This window comes from Antedon mediterranea, chromosome 3 (assembly GCF_964355755.1).
Source record: "Antedon mediterranea chromosome 3, ecAntMedi1.1, whole genome shotgun sequence".
Lineage (NCBI taxonomy): Eukaryota > Metazoa > Echinodermata > Crinoidea > Comatulida > Antedonidae > Antedon > Antedon mediterranea.
Genome location: NC_092672.1, coordinates 34,700,495 through 34,726,813, shown reverse-complemented (window position 1 = coordinate 34,726,813; position 26,319 = coordinate 34,700,495). Strand labels below are relative to the sequence as shown.

Below are 26,319 nucleotides of genomic sequence, written 5' to 3'. Positions count from 1 at the left end.
CTGATAGATGAATTTGAAAAGCCATAATGTGAATTTAACAATGTAATCATTTAACGATATCAATATAATTCAAATATAGTTAGAAGTTAAAATTACCGAATCAAATAAGTTTCATTGTCAAATGTCAAATAAAATGATAAATAATAAGCCCATCAGTAATTTTTGAACGAACAACTAAAGTCTAAAAAGAAAATAAAACAAGATTTTTGTTCATCTTTTGTTCCTTAAAAACATGAAAAATGAAGATTAATTAAATCAGTCTTTGAATAGGTTATTTTGTATAGTTTTAATAAAGTTAATTACTTTCGTAGAGAAAAAAATGTTTTCACTTATAAAATGACAAAATATATGGTTAAATTCAACCAAAAACCCAATGTGACTATTTTTGCTTTAAATTAGTTATTTCAAGTAAATAATTGTTTTTTTCGATCCAATTTTTGGTAAAATTGAATAACTATAGGCCTAATGTGACATTAAAATAGCATATTTAAAAAAAAAAATATTTAAGAATTATTTTTCAGGGGGACAATACATCTTTAAACGAAATACTGTATTTTAATTTGTATTTCAGAAAATACATATTAAATAAATAATGCATATTAAACACACATTGATTAAGAAACAAGACGCCGGGTAATTCCTACAGATACGGAAGCTAAACGACTCGCAAAAGTCAGAAAAAGATTTTAGTACTACAGTATTAAGTTGGTTGCGGTACATTAAAAGAATTTAACCGAACTGTCAAAACAACTAAAGAAAAAAAGGAGAGTTAATCCTTGTTTGAAACGGAAGAGATTTTATAAGATTGGTTGAGCCATGATAAAAGTGATGTACAAATTAGGGCTTTTTATAAAGAACACTACAGAGGGATTTTAGTTGTAAGAAAACCTTTGAGTAACCACCGCGCCGTTGTTCGTCTATCATACGCATGGTTGGGTCACTTTTAACTCGGCGCGGGTGATCCAAGGCTCGTTTTGATCAGTGTAGTTCATTTGTAGAAAATCCCTTGCAATTTTACAACTGATCGCATTCGTAACTATTCGTAACCGTTATAGTCTAACGTGTATAAATGATTTTATCTCCGCGGCCTAGTCCTTTTTTTCGTCGAGTCTAACCTGGTTCCAACGCAAACCTGATAACATCTACCAGGCTATGGTGTATGAAAAGGCGATAAACCCTGTCTCCGAAAAGATCAGAGAAACCGACTTATTATTAGTGGAAATAAAAAGACCGTGACCTTCATAATTCATAAACAAAACATACAAGTAGAAATAAAAAATTTTAAATCTATACTACTTATGTCTTATCTTTATTATTATTTTAAATATATGTATTCATTTCTTTCAGGGTACAGTTTAAGCCTGGTGGGAAAGGTATATATTGTTTAATCCGAAGTAACTATAAAATCTGAAATTTATTTGCCAAAATCTGTTTGATCTTTGTTAATCCGTCATAATGAGTTTTTAATACCCACTTAAAACAATTTGATTCAAAGATAAACGTTATATATATATATATATAGTACAAATTATGATTTTTTAGGTTGATATACCGATAAGCATACACGAACTGGTTACAAATTTAAGGGGGACAATTATCGGAACCCAACTCCTATGAGTTAGTTGGCCGTGTTAAAAACATAAATAATACGTTTCATTCGTTTACGGGAAAGGGTCACCTTAAAAATGTGGGTTTCTATATTAACTGCTTACACAATCTATGATACACTAATAATAAACTAATTACGAATTGATTTTAAATTTTAGAAAAAACATAGATAAAGGAAGTGTATGTTTTATTATAAGGCCTGACGTGTAAGTTGTTACTTTATGTAATATAGGCTACAGCTTACCATAACATTAACAAGGTGTACAAAGAAATAAAATCTAATTACCATGTTCATTAATTGTGTTTATAAATTGAATCACAGATTTTTTTTATAAATACCATATTTTAACTTAAGCGATAAAAGTAATGATTCTGTCTAACAATAATAAATTGACTGCAAGGCAATACAAAATCACGCCCTCATTTTTCTAAGAAAGTTTCCTATCGGACGAGGGCAGTGTAATAGTTTGCCGCATGCAGCAGCATGCGCGCTTATCACACACACAACAGCGAGAAGATCAGGAGTGCCAATAAGCCTAGGCCTAGGTATACTAAATAGGATATTTTAATATTTAATTTGCTTGTTTATCGTGTTTGTAAGTTGGTTAAATTTTCCTACAAATACAACTACTATTCCTTGACTAAACTAGCCTATGTCCATGGACCCTAGCCTTATAGTTATAATAGCTCAGTCAGAGAGGCTAGGTAGGTAGGATCAACAAATAAATAAACCAAGAATAGGCCTACCAAGAAGGAGGGCCAACAGAAGGACAACAAGGACGGTGTTCTAGACTAGTACTAGTAGTAGGGCCTAGGTAGAGGTCTAGGCACAGGCCTACTAACTGATGTTCTGAATATTCTTTTTCAAGCCTTTTATTTTATTAAACACACGATGGATAGTGACAACACAATCATATCAGAGTCATCACAATCAGCTGACGATGCAGGCTCTCCAATTCTTACTGGGCTTCATGATATGTAAGTGAAAGAATTCTTTTTAAAATGGGTTTCCAACCATTTTCCAATACCAAAAATTACTATAGGGCTCTGTACTAAACTATTTTTAGACAGAGGGCAGCAGACAAGTATTTTTTCATGATAAAACAATCAATCAATTTTAATTGTTTTTTTTTCAGTATTAAACAAAAACAGATGGATTTCAACAAGCAAATACATGTTATGTCTGAAGGTATGTAGGCAGATTAAAGTCTCTCTAACAAACAACAGAATATACAAAATTACTAATAATAATTGTTATTAAAGATATTTTTATTATATCACTTGAATCTATGTAGATGAAAGCTCTGACGATGAGAGTCAAATGTCGCAGTCTTTACTCAAACCCAAGTAAGTATTTTAGCTCAAACATAATCTTCATGAAAATTAAAGAACCCATGAAAATATGTTTTACAAATTGCTTTGTATTGCATTGTAAAATTACTATGGCTTTTATGTATGTTTTTTTTAATGCATCAAAAGAGGGGGTGTAAAAAGTAAACACAATTGTTATTCACACAACAAAGGTGTTTTTGTTTAACCTCTCAGTAAGACCACTGTATTTGACATTTATCACAAGATCTTTAATTACACTGTTATATACAAATGAAATTTTAGGCCAAGTTCAAGTATACTTTTATTTTAGTGGTTATTATTTATTTTATTACTTTTATAACAGTACCCCTGAAGCAAATTAAATCCGGGGAAAGAAAATTAGCAATTGAAAGAAAACAAATTTGTTAACAAAGACGTTAACAATCATGAAAAGATTGAATGGAAATTATCCAGAGAATGTACTTTAAAGTCAATGTTCTGTGTGGTTAAAATAAGATGTAAAGTCAAATATTTATTTCATACCATTTACACCCTTTTTTTTAAACCACATTTCATTCAACAGCAAGTAACTAGGCATTAGGTAAAGCTCTGTCTACACTATAGTTTGACAAAAAAAGTGTGATGTGCCCATATATGGTAGTGATATGCACAAATAGGGCAGTGATATGCACAAATATGGTAGTGATATAACATCATCATGTCCATATATGACATTTTGTTGTCACATAAAGTTTGATGGTGTAGACAGAGCTTAAGGATTGATCCCTGAACCAAGATAGTCATAACATTTACCTGATCTGATCTAAAGAATGTTGAATTTGCTTTTGTTTAACATTTTCAGATCTCATAAAGTATATCGTTCACCAGTGTTTTCACCTCCTGCTAGCAAAATACCTAAAAAACAAGAAAGGGAAAGTAAGTAATCAAAATAAACGTCCTAAAAGCTCTGTCTACTCTATCAAACTAGTTTGCCAAATATGGTAGTGATATGACATCATCATGTCCATATATGGGCACTTCAACACCATTTTTTTTTTCCACACAAAGTTCGATAGATTAGACAGAGCTTTAGACAATATGAGGCTGCAGATTTATATAAATTACCTAAGCTGCCATAAGGAGGAAATAAGTATTTATTTGCAACGGCATACTGTGAAATATTTGAGATAAAAATGGTATGTATACTCACCAAGCAACACCTCAAACATGCTCTGAATGGACATCTTCAAAGCTATCTTCAAAGATATCAACTGACCTAATAATAATAATATAAATTTCCTAATATGGCAAACAATATGTTTTTGGATATTAACAAAAGTTTATTAACAGATAGTAACTTTTTTTCAGATGTAAATGATATTGAAAACAGCCTCACAGTCAATGCACCTGATAAAGTAGTTACGAAATATAGTACTGAAAATGACTATGATAGTGATTGTACAGAGATTGAAGAAGATAGAAATGACATCATTAGACGAATGGAATGCGTTGGAACTATATCACAAGTGATAGAGACTATATCACCAGTGATAGAGATCATATCACCAGTGATAGAGACCCTATCACCAGTGATAGAAACCATGTCACCAGTGATGGAGACCGTATCACTAGTGACAGAGACCATATCACCAGTGATGGAGACCATATCACCAGTGGTAGAGACAATATCACCAGTGATGGAGACAATATCACCAGTGATAGAGACCATATCACCAGTGATAGAAACCATGTCACCAGTGGTAGAGACAATATCACCAGTGATAGACACTGAAGACACCCAAATTACATGTGCGGATGGACCACAAGTATTCATACCAAAGATATCTGGACAAGACAATAATTATCCAGTGATAATGAGAATAGAGACACCAACAACATCAGAAGTAGCAGAAATCAGAGAAGAGCCAGAAATATCAGTAGAGACACGGGTGAAGGAATGTAAATCAGCGGAGGTAAGACGAATGAAGACAGAGAATGAAACACCAGACAAAGCAACTTTAGAGACACAACATAAAAGAAACGATAAAACAGTAAGAAAGAGAGTCGGAAGAAACGTAAGGGAAAAGGCAGATAAGAATACGGACGAGGAAATGAGTGCAGAAACATGGGTTAGTAATATATACAGTAAAGATTTTGATATATTATCGTTATTAAAACAGTCTAAAGCTCTGTTTACACTATAAAACTTTATGTGACAAAAAAAATGTGATGTGCCCATATATGGACATGATGATGTCATACAACTACCATAGTTAGGAACATCACTGCCATATTTAGGCACATCACACTTTTTAGTCAAACTAGTTTGATAGTGTATACAGAGCGTACATATATAAAAACATTTTTAAATTTTTAATAGGAGGTTGTTGATCAGGACCATAAAGACTTAATGGAGCTTGAGACAAAGTTAGAAAGATTAAAGAATGGTTCTGAACCAGGTGAGAGAGGATACATATCCTATAATACTTATTATATAAAATATATTTTTTATGAACTTTTTTCATTATCTTAATTCACTCATTGAATATAAAGTATATAAGTGTGTAACAGAAGTTGTTTATATTTCTCAACAAACTGTTTATAAAGAAATATATAATATAATTATGTATACTACAATAATGTTCTGCGCCGTATACTGAATGTCTCTAAAAGCAGTAGTGTCGGTATGATGTTTATTGAACATGATGTCCCTTCCTTATTTATTTATTTATTCAACCATATTTCAAGAGGGTGACCCAGCCAGCGGAAGCTGATTTTGAGGGGCCCTCAATCTTCGACTCGACCTTAAATGATTATATGCGAAAATCTACCTATGGGTTCATGCAATGTATGTTGAATAGTTGTAATCTTGTTGCTTGTGTTTGCAAACATTTGCTCCATAACTAAAAAAATGTATTATAGATGGAGAAGTATATATTTACGCTTAAAGTTTGCAAATTTTCTTTTTCTGTTTGTACGTTTGTTGATATGGATGAAATTTTTCCGAAACAAAAGAAATTGAATTGATTGAATATCAATATCAATGACCAAACAGACATTTGTTTCTGGGCAATGTTATAGATGATTGGTAAGACAGTTTGTAGTTACCACATTTTGTTTTGCTTAATTTACTGTCAGACCGCCACCACTGCTTTAGTGGCATTCTAAACTTAAATTACATAATTCTTTTTATTTAGGAATCAACTCTAAGTTGTTGTCAATCAAGATGCAGTTGAAGTTTATGAATGACTCTTTTAAAGCTGAACAAAAAGGTGTTCTTGATAAACTGGCAAAACTTCAAAGAGAATTCAATAAAAATAGGCAACGCGAGAAACTAGAGAACATCAAGGCAAAACAGAAGATTCTTCTAAAACTAGTCAAAATATACCGGATTATTTCAAATGAAAATGAATTAAGCTCATCTTCAACACCAGAGAGATCGAGTGAAGGCAGATCTCAACATGTCAATCAAAGTAAAAAAGGTCAGCACTTACAGGAAGACATTCAGGAAGGACCGACAGATTTACCAAAGAGAAAGAAGTCGACAAATGTCGATCTAAACTTAGTTGTTCAAAAGTTAGTAAGTGCTGGGTTAGTTACATCCACTCCTAAAACTATTTCTCACATATCTGAATCTGCAAGAGAAATTAACAAAGAAAAAACACCATCACAAGGTACTTGCACTACCAACATTGACAACATTAATAATGTGGGTCAGAAGTCTTTGGTGAAAACAGCAGCAATGACATCAGCAGTTCAGGAAGATGTCACTGAATGTAATCGGCTTTATCAGCATGCTAAAATTTTACCAGCAACCCCAACTGCACTCGCTTCTCTACCAGTTGCCACCACAACCAAAACTGTCATAATAATTGGACCGGTATCAAAGACAACAACCACAGTAGCTTCTAATCCGATAAATGTTTCCAAGGTCAAAATGAAGGGTATAAATCGTGGACCACAACAGCTTTTTCCACAAATGACAAAATCAACATTGTCTTCTAATCAGCTGGCAGGCTGTCAAGTGCCAATCAGTGGCGTAACGGCTATGAGCGCTCACTGGCTAAACCCAGGGTCCCCAGAGCTTAAGGGACCTCATAGTATGAGCGTTGGAGGGCACCTTAAGAGTGCTAAACCAGGGGCCTTTTCCACCAGCGTTGCGCCACTGGTACCAATAAATGATTCTACTAATGTTGTTGCATCAAATTCCTTGACAGTTGGTACTTCAGCAAATGGAACATCCGCAGATCAATCTCCCTCTACACCAGTACCTCCTGCATCAACATCTTCTACATCATTAGCCAAACAAGTACTTTATGATCAACCTGCTCTTGCTTCAGTTTCTTCTGTAGCATCTTTCTCTGAATCGTCAGCAAAGACATCAAATGATGGCGCACTTCGAAACCTCCTTAATAATTGTCGCATATCTCTTATAGATGATGGTGAGCTTTTTCCATCCAAACGATACCTTCCAGATTTATTTTGGACTGATAAGTTTGAAAGCATTGAATTACCACCAGCTCTTATTGATGATATTGACAAATGGAACTAGATTTCAGTGGTTTTAGTAAATTAATGTTTGAATATCTCTTTAGACTCTGGACAACAAAAAATGTATATAATTTTAATAGTTATTGTGTTTTTTATTTTCAAGGTTCGAAAAGTTTGTGAAAATTAAGATTGAATTTTTAATTCACTAAAACCTATTAATTTTATGCACCTTTAACGTTAATGTGTTTTTATTTTCAAGGCTCAAAAAGTTTGTGAAAATAAAGATTGATTTTCTATTCACTAAACCTTTTAATTTAATGCACTTTTGATTTTCAAGTTATTGAATTTTCACAGAATAAAAGGAAAATATGATTCTTAAATTTCTATAAATTAATATAAATGTTTTCAGAAAGCAAATTCTGTGGTACTTTATGGTTGTTTGTGACTCGCGTGTATTACAGTACGATAGGCCTTCATTTTCTAAAGGAACATTATTTTGGTGTCGATATAGAGGGCGCACTACACATTTGTTCGTGTACTAATTTTACGCACGTATTTAATAGGTCAATCGTTCACGACCTTCCAGAATAAAACAAAAGCAGAGACTAGGGAAGAGCTCTTCCCTGCAGATACCAAACAAAATATTTCCCAATACGCGCCGTTTTTAGAATCGGCCAGGACGGTACCTTAAAAACCACTCTGCATTATGTAATGAACACGCATAAAAAACGTGATCATATCATAAGACTACGGCTGACTGAAATTCCTCGTCGTTAAAACCGTAATAGGAATTTCTCCCCGCTGCGATATTTTATCATATCAACTATCATTTGCCTCGTTTTCATTTATAAATAATTGTTGACCTTGTAAAATGCAGCTAGAGGTCAAGTGCGACACTTTTTTTTTTTGTATCATCATCGAATCATAATTGATAATCGTAAAACGGATGCAGACTTCAACAATCAAAACGTAGTAAATTAACACACGTGGGTCGCATCTGTTGGACGCTAGCCAATACTCTGTTTACTGAATTATACTGTATTAGTATTTATAGTATCGCATCTGTCCAGAAGAAATTAACACACAGTACACCACGATTTCTGCCAGGCAACACACGTAGTAGTAGAAGAAGAAGTTAAGATAAAAGAAAGTAGGCATAATGGCAGATAAAATAGTGTTCTTCGCTCTTGTGGCTCTCGCCGAGATTTCTGGCTTGACTGCCGTGGTTCTCATCGGTCTGTTTGGAGGACAACTCAACAAGGAGCCTGGGTTCAGCTGGGATGGCAGTCTGAAGACATTCAACTATCATCCACTTCTCATGGTCATCGCTTTTATATTCCTCCAAGGCAACGGTAAGAACATCATTTTTAAATTAATATATCTACTACTAAGACCTACTACTATTTATTTACCATGTGTTTTTTTGGGGTCACTGCATAATTATTGTCTAGACTCTGGTGCTATAAGTATAAATCATTAACTAATAATTTTATATGATTATATACACGCAGCATGTACGTCCTCTTCCCAATGGACAAAATAATAACAGTGAAAATTAATTATTTTATCATGGTTTAAAAAAACTGGCCACGATCGATACCTAAATTGGGATTGGGTATGGCCTACTGCTTCAATCGCGATATGCCGAGGTACGGTGAGCAGACGTTATAATATTATTACATAATATTACGGCCGCGAAAATATTATATCACGGTGATGAGCTATAAAATATTGTCAGTTGTTTTAAATGTATACGTATTGTGATTACGATATAAATGGTAATAAGGTGGCAAATAAATGCAATTGAAATCACATGAAACCAAAGTGTTTTTCTTTGTATCTTATTATCTTATTGCCTAACTTTTGGAGTATGTTGATCATTTTACGTACTTAGGCCATATTTTAACTTCGAATCTAAGAGATGAAGCAGATATAAAACGCCAATATAGATCTCTATGTATTAGAGGTATGTTTGTTTGTTTTATCTTTATACTGGGTAACCTCTTCAGTCAAAGACTGATCTCCCAGAGGGCCCAGTTGGTGATCAGTGGCTGTGATGTACTAGTACACCGGGGTAACCCCCTACTCGTCTCGAAAGATGTACTAGGTTCTTTAAAGTGCACACGAGCAAGTTGTGTACACTGGACCTACGGTTTATAGTCCTTATCCGAGAAGACTCGTTCTACCACCAGAACCATGGAGTGAGTGAGCCTCGAACCCCTGCCGATGTTATGGCTACGTGATTACGGTTCCACTGTCTTAACCGCTCGGCCACTCACTCACTAATAAGGTAATGTTTTATGTTGGAAATTATCATTTTAAAAAAGATATTAACCGACTTAAAGTTTGTTATTATAATGATGCTTTCCGGCGGTTGTTGTGACAACCCAGATTTGTTAGTGCAGGAATTTGTTAGTGGAAAACAATATTCCATCATTTTATGAATATTTGAGGATTTCGACTTACCGATTTCTTACAAGAATAATAAAAAGCGAAAACAGAATGTTAATTTGTATATATAAATATTTGTTGATGGATTCAAACATGTACTACAAATGGAGAGAGGCATTATATACCAATAGATAAAAGTTTTGGTCCTCTCTCCTTCATCTTTTTTTTGTGTGTAATGTATTATACCATATAGACAATTGTCTGAAATAAAAGTTGAATTGAATTGAATTTACGGTGATGAGCTATAACATAACATTGTCATTTGTTTTGGATGTATACGTAATTGTGATGACGTGATTATGTTTTCATTCGTTTGCCCATTGAGATTTGGATAAATCATCACGTTAGAAGACTTGGATAAATTTAGCTTTAGTTGCGTGTATGTTGTAAGTACAAATATGTTGTCGTCTACTACGATGACGCAATTTGTTTAAATGTCATGAATGAATGACATTCGTATATCTCGCACACATAGTAAACAATCATATTATGAATGAATGGAACAAGCTGCTGGTACAGATAAGGTAATTATAGTACAATTGCTCGTCTCACGTGATAGAAGCTATAAAACATGCTCATCAAGCCTGATTCGTTCGGGGACAAAATCACAATCGGTCGTCGTATTCGTTTAAAGTGAAATGTTATATAATAATGAATGACAGAATAACCGTAGTGAATACTAATACTATAACATTAATAAAAATATCGTCAATTACTTGAATTGAACGAATGTTTACTTTACAAAGAATATAAAAAAAGAATAATAGATAAAAATATATATTTATATAAATAAATGATAAAGACGCTAGTAAATTACCAACTGAACATTTTATTGCAGGCTGTTTCATGAGTATGAACTCAATATTTATATGCATTGAGACGCACTAGAGACGCAACACAACGACGTAACGCAACGTAAAGCGTGGTTCCCACTAGCGACGCAACACAAGGACGTAACGCAACGCAAGTGAATTGACCAATCACAAGCGATGGCTTATTCGCTTGTGATTGCTAACTGTCCATAACTTCGCTTGTCATTGGTTAAAACGCTTGCGTTGCGTTTACGTCCTTGCGTTACGTTCTAGCGTTACGTTCTAGTGGGAACCAGGCTTTAGGGATTTGACCAATCACAAGTATTCGACTGTCGCGTTACGTCCTTGCGTTATGTTCTAATGTGGGTTCCTATAAAGCGTGGTTCCCACTAGCGACGCAACACAAGGACGTAACGCAACGCAAGTGAATTGACCAATCACAAGCGATGGCTTATTCGATTGTGATTGCTAACTGTCTATAACTTCGCTTGTCATTGGTTAAAAAAAATACGTTCTAGTGGTAACCAACCTTTAGAGACGCAACACAAGGACGTAACGCTACGTAAGTGAGTTGACCAATCACAATCGATGGATTATTCGAATTGCAGCTTGTCATTGGTCAACTAGTTGCGTTGCGTCCTAGTAGGAACCAAGCTTAACATGATTATATAGATAAGATACAAAACCAATGATTATCTATTTGGCAATTATAGGTGCAATTGCCTACAGAGTTATCTCAGCAACAGGCCTTCAAGTCACAAGAACCACAGCCAAGTTGATCCACGGTGCATTTCAGACCTCTGCCTTCCTCATAGCCACAGTTGGTCTCGTCGCTACGTTTAAGTTCCATGAAACACAAGGCTGGGCTGATATGTATCACCCCCACAGTTGGGTCGGGATCACGGCATTTTCCTTGTATGGATTACAGGTAGAAGCTCTTTTTTTGTTTTATTTTTCCAGGGAAGAGTCACTCTTCCCTGATTTTTTATAGGTCTACCGCATGCTCAATTCTAGCAATTTTGATTTCGTGACCAAATACTGGTTTTATGATGGGTAAAGTGTGTTTCAATAACTATTGTATGTTCCGCAATTTGATCAGATTATAATTATGATCACATAATTCAGAGTTAGACCTACTTGTTAAAGAATGCTTAGGCTACATTTGGCGGACCTTCGCGATTGGTATATTGATTGATTTTCGATTTATTGATTATTTGCATTTCAGCTACTCGTCGGTTTTCTTTTCTTGGTGTTTCCTAAATTCGGTTCAGAAGTTCTCAGATCACGTGTTCTATCCCTTCACGTGTCTTCTGGTCGATTGATTTTTATCCTGATGATTGGAAGCGCCCTGATGGGGATGTCAGAATCGTCCATTTATGACATGTAAGTGGAATAGTGAAATGTCAATTTTTGTTTTACATAATTATTATGTAATATAATATAAGATGTGTAAAGCGCACATATCCACTAAAGTGCTAACTTAAAATACGGGTTACAAGCTCAAGTCGTACACGTATGAAACGCCATATGTGCCAAATTATTTATCTTTTTACTAATATTAAGTCAAAACTCCGTCTGGAACCCAGACTAAGAGCTGGTAAATAGGCCTACTACATAATCATAAACGTAACAAAATTAAACAGCGACGCCGAGATTATTTGATATTTCGATGGTTATCTATTTATTTTTACAGAGTACATCCAGAAAAATTCCCGCCTGAGAAGTTTCCTCAAGCAGTTGTTGTAAGCAATACGTTCTGCCTGTGTTTACTGCTATTTGCTGCCACTATCGTCAGCATATTATGGAATCCAACGTTTGGACCAAAACGTCAAAAAGAAGATTCTGTAGAACTGATAACGTCATCACAAAGATCGTAGATTATTTTGAGCAAATGAACTTAGAAAGAGAAACTTTTTTTTAAGAAAAAATAATAATTATGTCACGTAGGATGTAAGATTGTTTAAATTATCATAAACTGATTTTCGTTCTACAGAAACTATCAACACGCAATTTTAATACGAATATTAAGCTCTATCTACACTATCAAACTTGATGTGACAAAAAAATGTGATGTGCCCATATATAGACATGATGATGTCATATCACTACCATATTTGGGCATATCACTATCATATTTGGGCATTTTTATTGTAGACAGAGCTTTAACCACTACGGCCCTTAATATCGGTTGAAACATGATTTTGTTCTCGTTTTTTACCACCGTGAATACAGGAAAGTTTCGTCTGGATAGGGTTGTTTCATTATATAGGGAGGGGTGTCCTAAAGGAAGGGTTCACTGTATTTAGAAATTAATCGATTATTTGTATTCAAATATTTAAGTCGTTTTTAGTTAAGTTAGTTTTAATGTTTGTTAATGTAGCAAAATAAAACACAGTACAGTGATAGATCTAAGCTCATCATGACATCTGTACAATGGTTTGTTATTGCGGATATTTTTTTGTATGGCATTGTTATTTTAAATCCCGGAAATTTCAGATTCAATCGTGACCTAAATTTTGCTTTGTTAGAAAAATAAACGGAGTTTACATTATTAAAATTAAGGACAATCTATGGGATTATACGCGCACTTTGTAACCTGCTTCTCCACAATATCCACAATCGTGTTGATACTAAATACGTCAACTGACCTTAAATTTAAGTGAAAACAGTGTGTGTTTAACCAATCAGAATTATTAACGCTGTTTGACAACAAATATAACTGTTTAAAATCGTGAAAGACATTTTAGATATCATCAGGCCATCAGAATGTCAACAACTGGATTTTGGGTGTTGGTGAGCGTAGCTGAAGTAGCCGGGGTGACGGCTTTGATCCTCGTTGGGCTACTGGGAGGCAAGCATGTTAAAGACCCTGGATATGGCTGGGACGGTAGCCTACATACGTTTAACTACCATCCGACACTTATGTCACTCGGTTTTATCTTTCTTTTTGGAAATGGTAAGTACAGTTTATAGTATTTGGTTTTTCAGTAGATTTTTTAGTATAGATTTTGAGTTTTATTGGTGTATTCAAAATTAACATCTCCTACATCGATGAAGTATAGAGGATAATCGTATGGGATGGAAATTATTTTTTTATTTTTCTTTGGCCACTTCATAATAGGCCCTATGCTCAATTTATTTTTCTAGAACACGTGCTCGGTACGTGTACAGTATTATTATTATATAAACTAAAAATAATCAAACTCGATGTGCGCATGTAACAGGACCGTTGTGCTATTATTCTTATTCTTTTATTGCCAAATATAAAAATTAATTATTAAAGGTCATTACAAGGGATCGGAGCCATCTCCCTGGGTTGTACCGAGTAAACAATGCAAAACCATACTGCGTGACCACACCTTAAATATTAAAAAGGTGTCTCTACCAGTAGAATGATTTTTTTGACCTTGTTCAACTTTAATTTGTCGTCTGTAAATAATAACGTTTTTATATCTTAACACACAATATGAACATGTTTTTAAAATTCCAAATATAACATAGCCCTACTTAGTGTAGACGGTGAACCTGAACTCGCAGCAATTATACAGTGTTTACAAAATGAGACTTAAGTGTATTTACTGGTGTTAAGTAACTTTGTTCTCGTTAAAACCCTTACGTTGAGCGCTTTCTATTCTGTTTACAAAATGAGACTTAAGTGTATGTGTTAAGTAACTTTGTTCTCACTAAACACCTTCGACGCAGTTACGCTATTCTGTTTACAAAATGAGACTTAGGCCTAAGTGTATTTACTGGTGTTAAGTAACTTTGTTCTCGTTAAAACCCTTACGTTGAGCGCTTTCTATTCTGTTTACAAAATGAGACTTAAGTGTATGTGTTAAGTAACTTTGTTCTCATTAAACACCTTCGACGCAGTTACGCTATTCTGTTTACAAAATGAGACTTAAGTGTATGTGTTAAGTAACTTTGTTCTCATTAAACACCTTCGACGCAGTTACGCTATTCTGTTTACAAAATGAGACTTAACATAGTACGGACTTTGATTACATGCCATACTGGTACCTCAAAATGAGATTACTTTATTTGTGTGTTTACAAAACGATTAATCTACCACTAAAAACATGTCAGACTCATTGTCTTTATGTACATTAGAACGAGCTATACGCTCTTATGCTGCGCTCGGTACAAACGCATCCAATCAAATTATAACGATAAATAATTGCTCGGCAATTTAATATCATAGACAACAATTCGGCCTTGATTTTCTCTTTAAAAAATGAATAAATGTTTATCGACCATTTCAAGAAATTGATGACTTTGTTAATTTGATTGAGAATTCAATTATGTTTAGTATTTCTTACACTTAAACCTGTCAAATAATTAATTACAACGGATCCAATTTATACAAATAAATTCTAGATTTCAAACGTGAATGTTGTTGGGAGAGCTTCGTCGTTACAAATCTATGCTTCCACAAATCTCAATAACTCTAAAGCTCTGTCAAACTATCAAACTTTATGTGACAAAAAAAATTTGATGTGCCCATGGACATGATGATGTCATATCACTGCCATATTTGGGCATATCACTATTTTTTGTCAAACTAGTTTGATAGTGTAGACAGAGCTGAAAGAATAAAATCGTAGAACAAATCTCAGTAATTTAAAATCTGTAAAACGCTCGACAAATATTATTAAACAGATTGATAGTCTCGATCAACAACATTATCAAATTAATTGATAAACAGTGGCCTATTGATTGGTTGATTTCATAATCTATATTGACTAATATCGATTTATTTATCGAGGTAATAATCTATTGATTGATTGATCTATTCATATATTTGATTTTTTTCCCTAGGTGCCATAACATTTAGAGTGCTGGCTGCCACGGGCAAAAATATTTGCCGAACTACACAGAAGATAATACATTTCATTATCCAGGCATCGGCCATGATATTAGCTGCTATAGCCCTGGTTGCTGTGTTTAAATACCATAATGAACAAGGCTACCAGAACATGTACAGCCCGCACAGTTGGATTGGTATCGCCGCAGTTGCCCTTTTTGTCATACAAGTAAGTTGGTGGAATAACTGCTGTGTTCTGGTAACGTATAATTGGGTCAGTTGCTTTATATTGTCAGGCACGTAAATGGGTTGGTATCGCCGCAGTTGCCCCTTTTGTGTCATACAAGTAAGTTGATGTTGATGGAATAACTGCTGTGTTCTGGTTACGTATAATTGGGTCAGTTGCGCTATGTCAGGCACGTAAATGGTTTGGTATCGCTGCAGTTGCCCTTTTTGTAATACAAGTAAGTTGATGGAATAACTGCTGTGTTCTCAATACGTATAATTGGGTCAGTTGCCCTATGTCAGGCACGTAAATGCTTTGGTATCGCTGCAGTTGCCCTTTTTGTCATACAAGTAAGTTGATGGAATAACTGCTGTGTTCTGGTAACGTATAATTGGGTCAGTTGCGCTATGTCAGGCACGTAAATGGTTTGGTATCGCTGCAGTTGCCCTTTTTGTCATACAAGTAAGTTGATGGAATACCTGCTGTGTTCTCGTTACGTATAATTGGGTCAGTTGCCCAATGTCAGGCACGTAAATGCTTTGGTATCGCTGCAGTTGCCCTTTTTGTCATACAAGTAAGTTGATGGAATACCTGCTGTGTTCTCAATACGTATAATTGGGTCAGTTGCTCTATGTCAGGCAAGTAAATCGTTTGGTAACGCTGCAGTTGCCCTTTTTGTCATACAAGTAAGTTGATGGAATACCTGCTGTGTTCTCAATACGTATAATTGGGTCAGTTGCTCTATGTCAGGCAAGTAAATCGTTTGGTAACGCTGCAGTTGCCCTTTTTGTCATACAAGTAAGTTGATGGAATACCTGCTGTGTTCTCGTTACGTATGATTGGGTCAGTTGCCCAATGTCAGGCACGTAAATGCTTTGGTATCGCTGCAGTTGCCCTTTTTGTCATACAAGTAAGTTGATGGAATACCTGCTGTGTTCTCGTTACGTATGATTGGGTCAGTTGCCCAATGTCAGGCACGTAAATGCTTTGGTATCGCTGCAGTTGCCCTTTTTGTCATACAAGTAAGTTGATGGAATACCTGCTGTGTTCTCGTTACGTATAATTGGGTCAGTTGCTCTATGTCAGGCAAGTAAATCGTTTGGTAACGCTGCAGTTGCCCTTTTTGTCATACAAGTAAGTTGATGGAATACCTGCTGTGTTCTCGTTACGTATAATTGGGTCATGCAGGGTTACTAAAGTATTGATGTGACTGTCCTGTTTGGTTTGTATGCAAGTATTTAAGTAAATGGGATTAGACAATAATTGTGCCTAAAGCATGGTAGAGTAGATCATAATAAGCATACATACATTCTGTGTTCGCATAACCGGTAAGTAGATGGATTAAAAAGAATGCGTTTAATTGTGTAAGGAATCTACACTTGAACTCTGGTTATCACAATGTATAATAGAGAGTGGAGGTTGGGTTTTTTACCTTAACACGGGTAGTGAAAAGATTTCAGTGCAAGAAGACCGAACGGATTCCTGTGACATGACACACAACAGATCACTGCGCATAGGAGGCCCTATCGTATTCCCTTGAGCTTGATTCCCACTAGAGACGAAACACAAGGACGCAACGCAACGCAAGTGAATTGACTAATCACAACAAGCAATGGATTATTCGAACTGTTGCTTGCGCTGCGTTTACGTCCCTGCGTTACGTTCTAGTGGAAACCAATCTTAACGACGAGAGCGAATAGATGACCGCACGAATTTAATTTATTCAACATTTATTTAGAAACAGTTCAAGAAATAAAAGAAACATACAATTACAATAACTTAAATGGTAACAATAAATAAGAACTGTTTCAGGGATCGGAAAAAAAGTAAAAGGACTTGTCAAATACCAACCCCTAAACAAACAATTTATTCCAATATTATACGACCTTATGGATGGATTCGTTCGTCAATATTATATTGTACGTATGTCTCGCAAATACATGTCTTTTATGGTTATATTATTTTCTTCAAACCAATATAACTTGTTTTCGCTTAAAACCTTTTCTTTTTTTTCAGTTGCTTGGAGGATTCCTTTTCTTCCTGTTTCCCAAGTTTGGTTCAGATTCGTTAAAATCATCGGTGCTAACACTACACGTATTTGGTGGAAAGTTCTTGTTTATGATGATGATGGCTACGGTGTTGATGGGTCTTGCAGAGGTTGTCATTTATGACATGTAAGTCAAACACATAAAACATATGCCTACTTTTGGGAGGGATGAGAAAACCAAGGAAAAGTTTAACATGGTGAAAAAGGAATAAAAGGTAGGAGAAGAATTGACTGAACAGACTTGTGCAAAAACACAACCAAAAGAATTCACAACAACAAACTGAGAAACAATGCAGTAATGATAAATTTGGGAAGGAAATGACATGTACCAAACAAGGCTGTATGATGTAATATGAGGTACAGTCTAGGTTCTAGACGGCAATTGGGCTTAATTAATTAATTTGTCGTACATGGCGTGTCGACGTACATGGCGTGTCGACGTACATGGCGTGTCGTACACACGCCGTGCCGTGTCGTACATGGCGTGTCGTACATGGCGTGTCGACGTACATGGCGTGTCGACGTACACACGCCGTGCCGTGTCGTACATGGCGTGTCGACGTACATGGCGTGTCGACGTACACACGCCGTGCCGTGTCGTACATGGCGTGTCGACGTACATGGCGTGTCGACGTACACACGCCGTGCCGTGTCGTACATGGCGTGTCGTACATGGCGTGTCGTACATGGCGTGTCGTACATGGCGTGTTAGAGCAAGTGTACTCATGAGTCTGTAAAATCGATAAGTTTGTATAGGTATGTCAATACCAATTTCTTTTTCTTTTTAGAGTAAAGCCGGATACATTCCCAGCAGGATTAATTGTTGCCAACATGTTTGGTTTTTGTGTCTTGTTATTCTGTGTGTGTATCCTGTTTATTTTACTGAAGGAGGACTACAAGCCAGCAAAACTATCTCACGAAGAAGATTCCATTCAAATGGATTTACACGCCAAATAAAGGCGCCGTAACACCATGCTACATAGTCTAGTTTCTAGACGTCGATTCGGCTTAATTATTCGTAAAACATGTTGGCACACATGGCGCCTCATACATGTACTTAAGCTGTAATCGGACATCTAATGGTGGCGCTCTTGTAAAAAAGATAACAGAATCTAGAGATTTGTGGAAAGGTCTACATACCAAAATGGCAATCAAAGTCATTTAAATACATGACTGTATAAACTATTTATATTAGCATTTATTACAATATAGAAAGATACTCCAAATTTATATGTTAATCATTCATAACATAGCTTATTTTGGAATATTTGTAATTTAAATAATTTTCTAAAAGTAAACTATTCCAACATATGTTGAAACCAATAGATTAAAATCTGTTTTACTAAATTAAAAATGTTGTTGTATTGGTAAATTGTTTATTTCTTTTTGTTCTGTTAATTTTGTATAAAGTTATCGACTTAATACTTTACAAAGAAAGTTGGAATTATGTGTTTTTTGTGCGTTTCCTAAAAAAATGGATTGTTGAGCCACATCTTAACATTTTGTGTCTTTGTTTAATCAACAAACACGTTCTCAGAAATACTGTTTTCATAGGAAAAACAAAAATCCCATGTACTGTACAGTATATCAACTCTCTTAACTTGTAGAAGCATTTATGCGCGACAGTTTGTGTTCTCTCTTAATCAACAAACACGTTTTTACAAATACTATTTTTCATAGGAAAAACAAAAATTCCATGTACTGTATCTCAACTTTCTTAACTTGTAGCGTTTATGCGTGACAGTTTGTGTTCTCTCTTAATCAACAAACACGTTTTTACAAATACTGTACTATTTTTCATAGAAAAAACAAAAATTCCATGTACTGTATCTCAACTTTCTTAACTTGTAGCATTTATGTGCGACAGTTTGTGTCCTCCTTTAATCAACAAACATTGTTTCAGAAAGAGCATGTTCATATGCAACAACACAAATTCCATGTTTCGCAACTTTTTTAACTTGTTATGTTTATGCGTGACAATTTGTGTTTATCAACAAATACATTTTCAAAAATACTAAAGTATTTTCATAGTTAAAAATACATTATTTCATATACTGTATATCAACATTGATTGCAAAAGTTCGTGTAATCCCACAATTAACAAACATTGTTTCAGAAACAAATTCCCAGTTTCTCAACTTGTTGACAAGTTTGAGAGCAACAATTGAGTCATTTCTTCGTCCGACACATTCAGTTCCTTGCACACACCCATTGCGCAGCTTAACTGAACAGCCAACACATGTTTACACTGTGTGTTAAAATAAAAATGTGCAACATCTGGTAAAGCTCTGTCTACACTATCAACCTTTATGTGACCACAAAATGTGATGTGCCCATATATGGACATGATGATGTCATATAACTAGCATATTTGGGCACATCACACCTTTTTTGTCAAACTAGTTTAGTAAGTTTACTAAGCAACGTGATCAAGCAAATAGTGAGAACAATTCTTGTATTTGGCAGAAATGTATTAACATTTATGTTTATAAAATCATTTAAGATATTTAAAAGTACTTACCAATGAGACGTCTTTTCTTTTTAACACTGAAAGAAATAAATTCAAATTAATTTATTAAGGTATTTTACAAGCTTCCATTCTATTTGAATGAGGCAGCTATACTTTTTTTTTTCATACGCATCCAACAGTGAGCACAAACTCGCCAATTACAGGATGAATAAACTATTCTATAATTAACGTGCTTATAAACTAAGTCTCATTTGATGCTAGGGAGTGGAGTTGAAAGAGTCTGGCACTAGGTCAGGATTGAACACTGGTATTAGAAGGCAAGCACTTTAACCACCAAGCTACAGCTCCACTACTTACAAAATACATCCGAAACATAGAGGGCTCTATTTAACTAAATCCATAGCATCAGTAGTAGAACCCAAGTGGTCAATGTATGTAGTATCAGTAGTGTGTTTTTGGTATATCCAAAACAATTGGGAGAAATTGCATATTTAGCAGTTTTAAGATCACTCAAAATACACGAGGCCAATAAAGTTATATGTTAGAATAAATATAATAATCATAGTCTTATATAGCACCTAATACAATGATCCATAAAATATCCTAAGATAACCAAACATTTTTTTAAAAAGCAGAGGAATCATTTACACCACTCCGTTCTCCAGCACTTTGAAGCTCTCATATGAGAGCTCGCCGGAACACTATTCACAGGAGCTTGAGTGAAAAAGGCATCTGTCTATCCTACCAAAATAAGACTTTATGTTATCTCTGACTAAATCCTGTAATATTCTTACCTGAAAATACATAAGCTGGGCATGAACAGAAAGTTGAAGAACTGAAACAGGTGTACAGTTTACCAGAACTCCCACAAACCTATGAAAATAATAGTAAATAAAACATTGGTATGCGAGAGCATTTTTCCCTACACAGTCGAACCAGCAGCTCTTTCGATTTTTTCGATGAGCTAAGATTATATGTCCAGGTGCAAGCTTTGATTCTGTTAACAAACATGAGTATCTAAAACTTTTTTGTCGCTGGACAATCATTTTGGACAAATTGACAACATTAAAACAACTTTGATTCTGAATCATCACAAATAAAATATCTACCTGAAAGACTGTTCGACCAGCAGGGCAACTGACTCGAGTTACATTTTTTCTGTCAACTAGATCAAACGCTTGCAAAAGAGGGCGCTGTTGAACAAAGTTCAAACTGAAATCAGACAAAAATGATTGTTAAATGTTATGTCAATGATCTTTACAAATTGAAGATTAACAATTATGAAAAAACAAAATCAGCAAAGTCTTTGTTTTATAAATAATAATAATTGCATCAAGTTAGTAATTAATCATTATTAATAAATATTGTATAATTTAATACTTACGCAGAAAGTAAATGATCACTCACTGTAAAAAAAAATGTTTTTGTTTAATATCTCTTGTTCCAGTAATTTTGTTAGTAAACAAACTGTCCATTGAAATAGAATATGATTACACAGTAATTAATAAACACATTTCTAGATTTTGCATTTCTACCATTCCACAGCAGAGGTTTTATTTTAGTGACAAGTCATACCAAGTACAACCAGTCTGAATTATGTATTTTCTTCATTATAATACTTAATAGATGACATTTTCTTACGTGACTGCTGGTTTTCATATGCAGTTTTAACTTGTAAAATTAATTGCATGTGAACCTCATCCAACAAACTCATCTTTCTGTTTGAGTAGTGGTAAATCTGAAGGAAAAATAAACAGTCAATATTGAATACTTATTATTATTGTTAAGCCCTGCCTCTGTCTAGTGGTAGAAATCTGGGTAGATAGGGCCTAGTTCCTACCTTAGTTTATTTAGCCTAGGCTAGGCTATTTGTGCTCTACGACTTATAGACTGTACTACTAGGCCTAACTAGAGTAGAGTAGTCTTCTACTATAGGAGCTAGCCTCCATCCATATTAGCTTGCTAGGCTAGGCCTAGCTAGTTTATTAATTAGGGCTAATCAAAATCATTTTATTTCTTATTTCAATGTTTTAAATACTCTGAAATTTACAGTACTTATATGTATTAACTTAAATAGTAATTTACTATGTAAAGACCAACAAAAGTTAAAACTCCCACATTTTTATTTATCTTGTTCTGTCTAGCGCCACCTAGGTGCAATACAAAAGTGACACTAAAGAGGGCGGCCTGCCAAAACAAGTGTTTACAGTTTCTACCGCAACCTTCCGATTTTTTTAAAACATGTTATATTTTTATTGAATTTACAGTTTTATAAGTACAAAATGGTTGAAGAAGTTGAATCGGACTTTGGAACAGCGTATTATCGTTCAAATGATCCAATAAATAATCTAAAAATTAAGTATGGTTCAATATAATTCATCAATTTGTCTAGGCCTAACTAAGCTAGTTAATGAATGCGAGGATGGTGATATGACTATCGGGGATAAACCTGCTTTTATCGCATATGTGCTTTTAAAATTAGAGCCAAGAAGGGCAAAAGTAAAGCAAAAATGACAAAACACCAAATAATTATACCAAATGAAAAATATAAGAATTTTTGCTTTGACTAAGAAAATCAATTTTTCATAATCAATACTTTTTATTATTTATAATAGCCTAGGCTAAAAATGTAATCCTTTGTTTGTTTCAGAGTTAAATTAAAAAGAGTTACTGGTGCTGGTCTTGTACCATCAGCTAATGATCAACAGGATGAGCTAGGGATGGAAATGAAACCTACTAAGAAGAGCAAAAAGAAACAGTCTGCCGCTGCGGGGGGTAATATTGAATGATGAATACAATGACGCACCCCTGCATAAAAAATATGACTTACCTTTAGGCGACATGACACCCATTTTCACGCACTGTGGCCATGTTGTTTATGATATTGTGTCTGGTAAAGTGATGGACATTGACACACCATTGCTCATTAATAAATGTGATGTACCATCTAGGTTTTTTTGTCGCACCTCAGTATGAATAATTATTTGTAAATGACGCACCTACTATATGATGCACCCCTCCCAGTGGTCGTATAGTGCACAATATATTATTTTAAATGCTTAGTAGTCATCAGAAAAAAAAGATTGTATGCTCGGTTAACCGTGACAATAGCTTCATTCGTATTATTGTTGTTTGTAGACTTTCTATTTTTAGAGTGACATGTCATAAACCAATATTCATTACAGGTGAAATACACAAAGATGAGACGGAAGAATACACCTTTAAATGGCAGGATAAAGTGTTCAGTCATAACGAGATGGTTTACTATACTGAAAGCAGATCAACACCACAACAAGAAGAAGAGTATCGCGTTCAGCTGGCTGAATTCGAAAAGAACAATCGTCGACAAAAGAGAAGGTTATTTAGTTTTGTCGATCATGATGCATTTTCATTTCAAAATGAGGTACAATAATATAAGTTTTTTAAAAGATTAGTTAAAGATATAATGTCCCCTAAAAATTGTTTTTTTTTTCACATTTTTGTTGAATATACCATTTTTATGTCAGATAATAGTTATTCACTTTGACCAAAAACTGATCATTTTTCATAAATGAAAGTTGTGATAAATATTTTTTTTTTTATTTATCTAGGTCGCACCAAGCACTACAAATTCAAATGAGATTCCTTCATTCCTAGTAGAAAAAATGAAAAACGTTAAATTAAGACGTCTTCGTCGACTCCCTGAAAATGGGTATGCCTTTTTAAAGTTCAGTGATACAAGTGAATAAATAAAAGTGAGCTTGTGAAATCCTTTGTAAAGAAATATATTAAACTTAAGCTCTGTCTACACTATCAAACTAGTTTGACAAAAAAGACTGATGTGCCCAAATATGGTAATAATATGATATCATGTCCATATTATGGGCACATTACATTTTTTTGTCACATAAAGTTTGATAATGTAGACAGCCTCTTTAGAAGCAACCTTCTAAACACAATAAAAAAAATCAAGCATTGTGGGAAAACATAAGGCAAGATGGGAAAAAAAAAATCATCTTCAAGATGAGACTGTATTTTGCTTTGCTAATTTGTAACTATTACATTTATATATATTTTGTAGTGATCGTGGACCAACAAGAACAAATATAATTGTTGAAAAACCGTCGGAGGAACACAAGAAAAGTTCCCATGTAATTAACACTCCAGCACAGACCATGATTATAATGGCAACCCTCAATGCAGAGGAAGAGTAAGTTGTCCAAATAGTTTGAGAGGATATGATTGTATACAGAGTAGACCATTCAAATAATAAAGACATCTTGTATTAATGCTTAAACATGACTGTCTTTTCATGGTATCATTCAAATTCTTATTTAAAATGTGCTGCTTGATAGACACAAACATCATAATGGCGCCCTCTATAATTGTAATTAGCTTTTAAATTATGATAAAGACAATTATTTTGTGTACAAGTCAACCTTTCTGATAAATTATTATTAGCAAATAAATTTAAAACCTCAAATTATTCTCTCTAAACGGAAAAAATAAAACATTAAAACTAGACAAATGTTTATTGTATTTTCTCAATAATAATGAGGTGTTAAAATAGTCATAAATGGTCATATTTCAGTCTAAAAACAATTCTTTTCCTTAAAGGCCAGGTGCGGGCAAAAAATGTCTATTGATCATACATTCCAATAATAATCGATCTATAGTTTCCCCTATGTTTCATCATTTTTGGGAATTTATTTGTGTTACACGAGCTGTTTGAAAATAAGCACTTTCTTATCGGTGGGGGGATAGTTCAAATTACACAGTAAAATCTCTATTCTTTTGTACACAAATTTGTAAATAGAGAGGCATTTTAAAAAGCTATGAAAAATAAACGGTGTGGTAAAAAATGATATCAGATGACTAAATATAGGTAATATAACTTGAATATTACATTTCTGATATTTTGATTAAACTTCAGATTTTTATTGTCATGCTATAGCAAAAATTATCCACCATCTTTTTTCACCTTCTAGGGAGTCACCAGACATGTTATTACATTAGGTTAAACTACCTAACTACTGAAAAAAAAGTCTTCCTGGTTTTTATGGCAGAATTTTACCAAATTTCGTATTTGACCATATTAAGGGAAATTCATGTTTTTTTCGTCTTGATTTCTGTTACAAATATTTGATTTATGTACAATTAACCAGATATTAAATTTAAAATGCATGCCTGTATCTGAGCTTTAAAGACAGTGTATTTATTGTTTACCTCAATAATATACTATAAAGCTCTACACTATCAAACTAGTTTGACAAAGAAAATGTGCCCAAATATGGTGCTGATATGCCCAAATATGGTAGTCATGTCCATATATGGGCACAACACATTTTTTGTCGCATAAATTTTGATAGTGTAGACAGCTTTATACATGAAATAATTTCAATATTTAACTTGATATATATATTTTTTTTGTCATAGTGAACCATGTTCTAGTGATGAATATGTGCTGTGCACAATAAAGGTATGTACACTTTGAATTTGGAAATGAAGATTGGAATTTAAGATAGAGAGAACATAAGCTTCACACCAAGTAAAAATGTAAAACAGTAAAAAAGAATGCCAATTTTTAGTATAAAAAAAATTCTTGCAGTTGAATAAGTCTTGCAGTTGAAAAAGACTTACAGTTAAAAAAGTCTTGCAGTTGAATAAGTGATGTCATATATCACTACCACATTTGGGCATATCACTAACATATTTGTCAAACTAGTTTTATAGTGTAGACAGCGCTTTACTACTCAATCAAGTTTCAGTCTAAAAAAAATAGCAGTAAAAGTAACTGTCGGTAAAATCAACTGTGGATCATATACTTAGATTACATCCATTTTGTTTTATCTGTCTAAGATCAAAACTGATCTTGATATTTTATAACTAAGTTCTACTTTGACTTGGATGGAATAAGCATTCCATTTCATCAAATAAAAGCGTTGAATTTTTCTTTAATTTGTTTTTTCTTAATCTTATTTCATTTCACGACTTTCAACAACTTCAATTTTTGTTGCGATTTAGAGCTTCATAATTATAGACCGTAACTATTATATATTTTCTTTCTATTTATCTCAATTCTATAAAACCGTAAGAGATATTTCTAAATGCCATGGGATT

At 34.1% G+C, this 26,319-nt stretch overlaps 5 protein-coding genes across 6 annotated transcripts in view; 4 read left to right on the top strand and 1 right to left on the bottom strand.

Moving 5' to 3' along the window:
• Positions 1 to 2,124: 2,124 nt before the first annotated feature.
• On the top strand, positions 2,125 to 7,664 carry LOC140043908 (uncharacterized). 2 transcript variants are annotated; one of them, XM_072088394.1, is made up of 8 exons: positions 2,125 to 2,204; positions 2,478 to 2,586; positions 2,745 to 2,797; positions 2,904 to 2,955; positions 3,782 to 3,855; positions 4,288 to 5,048; positions 5,300 to 5,378; positions 6,117 to 7,664. In XM_072088394.1, the coding sequence occupies exons 2-8, from the start codon at positions 2,501 to 2,503 to the stop codon at positions 7,469 to 7,471; spliced, it is 2,460 nt and encodes an 819-aa protein (XP_071944495.1). In that variant the 5' UTR covers positions 2,125 to 2,204; positions 2,478 to 2,500; the 3' UTR covers positions 7,472 to 7,664. The 2 variants fall into 2 exon arrangements, with proteins under 2 accessions (XP_071944495.1, XP_071944494.1); XM_072088393.1 differs by having other exon boundaries at positions 2,128 to 2,154.
• A 726-nt stretch (positions 7,665 to 8,390) lies between these two features.
• LOC140045347 (transmembrane ascorbate-dependent reductase CYB561-like) lies at positions 8,391 to 12,591 on the top strand. Its single transcript, XM_072090203.1, has 4 exons — positions 8,391 to 8,762; positions 11,387 to 11,601; positions 11,899 to 12,056; positions 12,367 to 12,591. Exons 1-4 carry the CDS (start codon positions 8,570 to 8,572, stop codon positions 12,548 to 12,550), a joined length of 750 nt encoding a protein of 249 aa, XP_071946304.1. The 5' UTR covers positions 8,391 to 8,569; the 3' UTR covers positions 12,551 to 12,591.
• A 129-nt stretch (positions 12,592 to 12,720) lies between these two features.
• Positions 12,721 to 19,111, top strand: LOC140045348 (transmembrane ascorbate-dependent reductase CYB561-like). Its single transcript, XM_072090204.1, has 4 exons — positions 12,721 to 13,629; positions 15,492 to 15,706; positions 17,720 to 17,877; positions 18,539 to 19,111. Exons 1-4 carry the CDS (start codon positions 13,440 to 13,442, stop codon positions 18,705 to 18,707), a joined length of 732 nt encoding a protein of 243 aa, XP_071946305.1. The 5' UTR covers positions 12,721 to 13,439; the 3' UTR covers positions 18,708 to 19,111.
• Positions 18,982 to 22,340, bottom strand: LOC140045349 (zinc finger SWIM domain-containing protein 7-like). Its single transcript, XM_072090205.1, has 7 exons — positions 22,306 to 22,340; positions 21,862 to 21,958; positions 21,605 to 21,626; positions 21,330 to 21,432; positions 21,015 to 21,093; positions 20,272 to 20,297; positions 18,982 to 19,998 (listed from the first exon to the last, which is right to left on the bottom strand). The coding sequence occupies exons 2-7, from the start codon at positions 21,932 to 21,934 to the stop codon at positions 19,885 to 19,887; spliced, it is 417 nt and encodes a 138-aa protein (XP_071946306.1). The 5' UTR covers positions 21,935 to 21,958; positions 22,306 to 22,340; the 3' UTR covers positions 18,982 to 19,884.
• Positions 22,341 to 22,454: 114 nt separating this feature from the next.
• The window catches only part of LOC140045353 (tectonic-like complex member MKS1), a 41,271-nt gene continuing 37,406 nt past the window's right edge, over positions 22,455 to 26,319 (top strand). The window contains exons 1-6 of the mRNA XM_072090208.1: positions 22,455 to 22,579; positions 22,871 to 22,995; positions 23,406 to 23,623; positions 23,811 to 23,911; positions 24,281 to 24,409; positions 25,636 to 25,678. Coding sequence (XP_071946309.1) covers positions 22,503 to 22,579; positions 22,871 to 22,995; positions 23,406 to 23,623; positions 23,811 to 23,911; positions 24,281 to 24,409; positions 25,636 to 25,678 — 693 coding nt within the window. The 5' untranslated portion in view covers positions 22,455 to 22,502. The remainder of the gene's footprint in view (positions 22,580 to 22,870; positions 22,996 to 23,405; positions 23,624 to 23,810; positions 23,912 to 24,280; positions 24,410 to 25,635; positions 25,679 to 26,319) is intronic.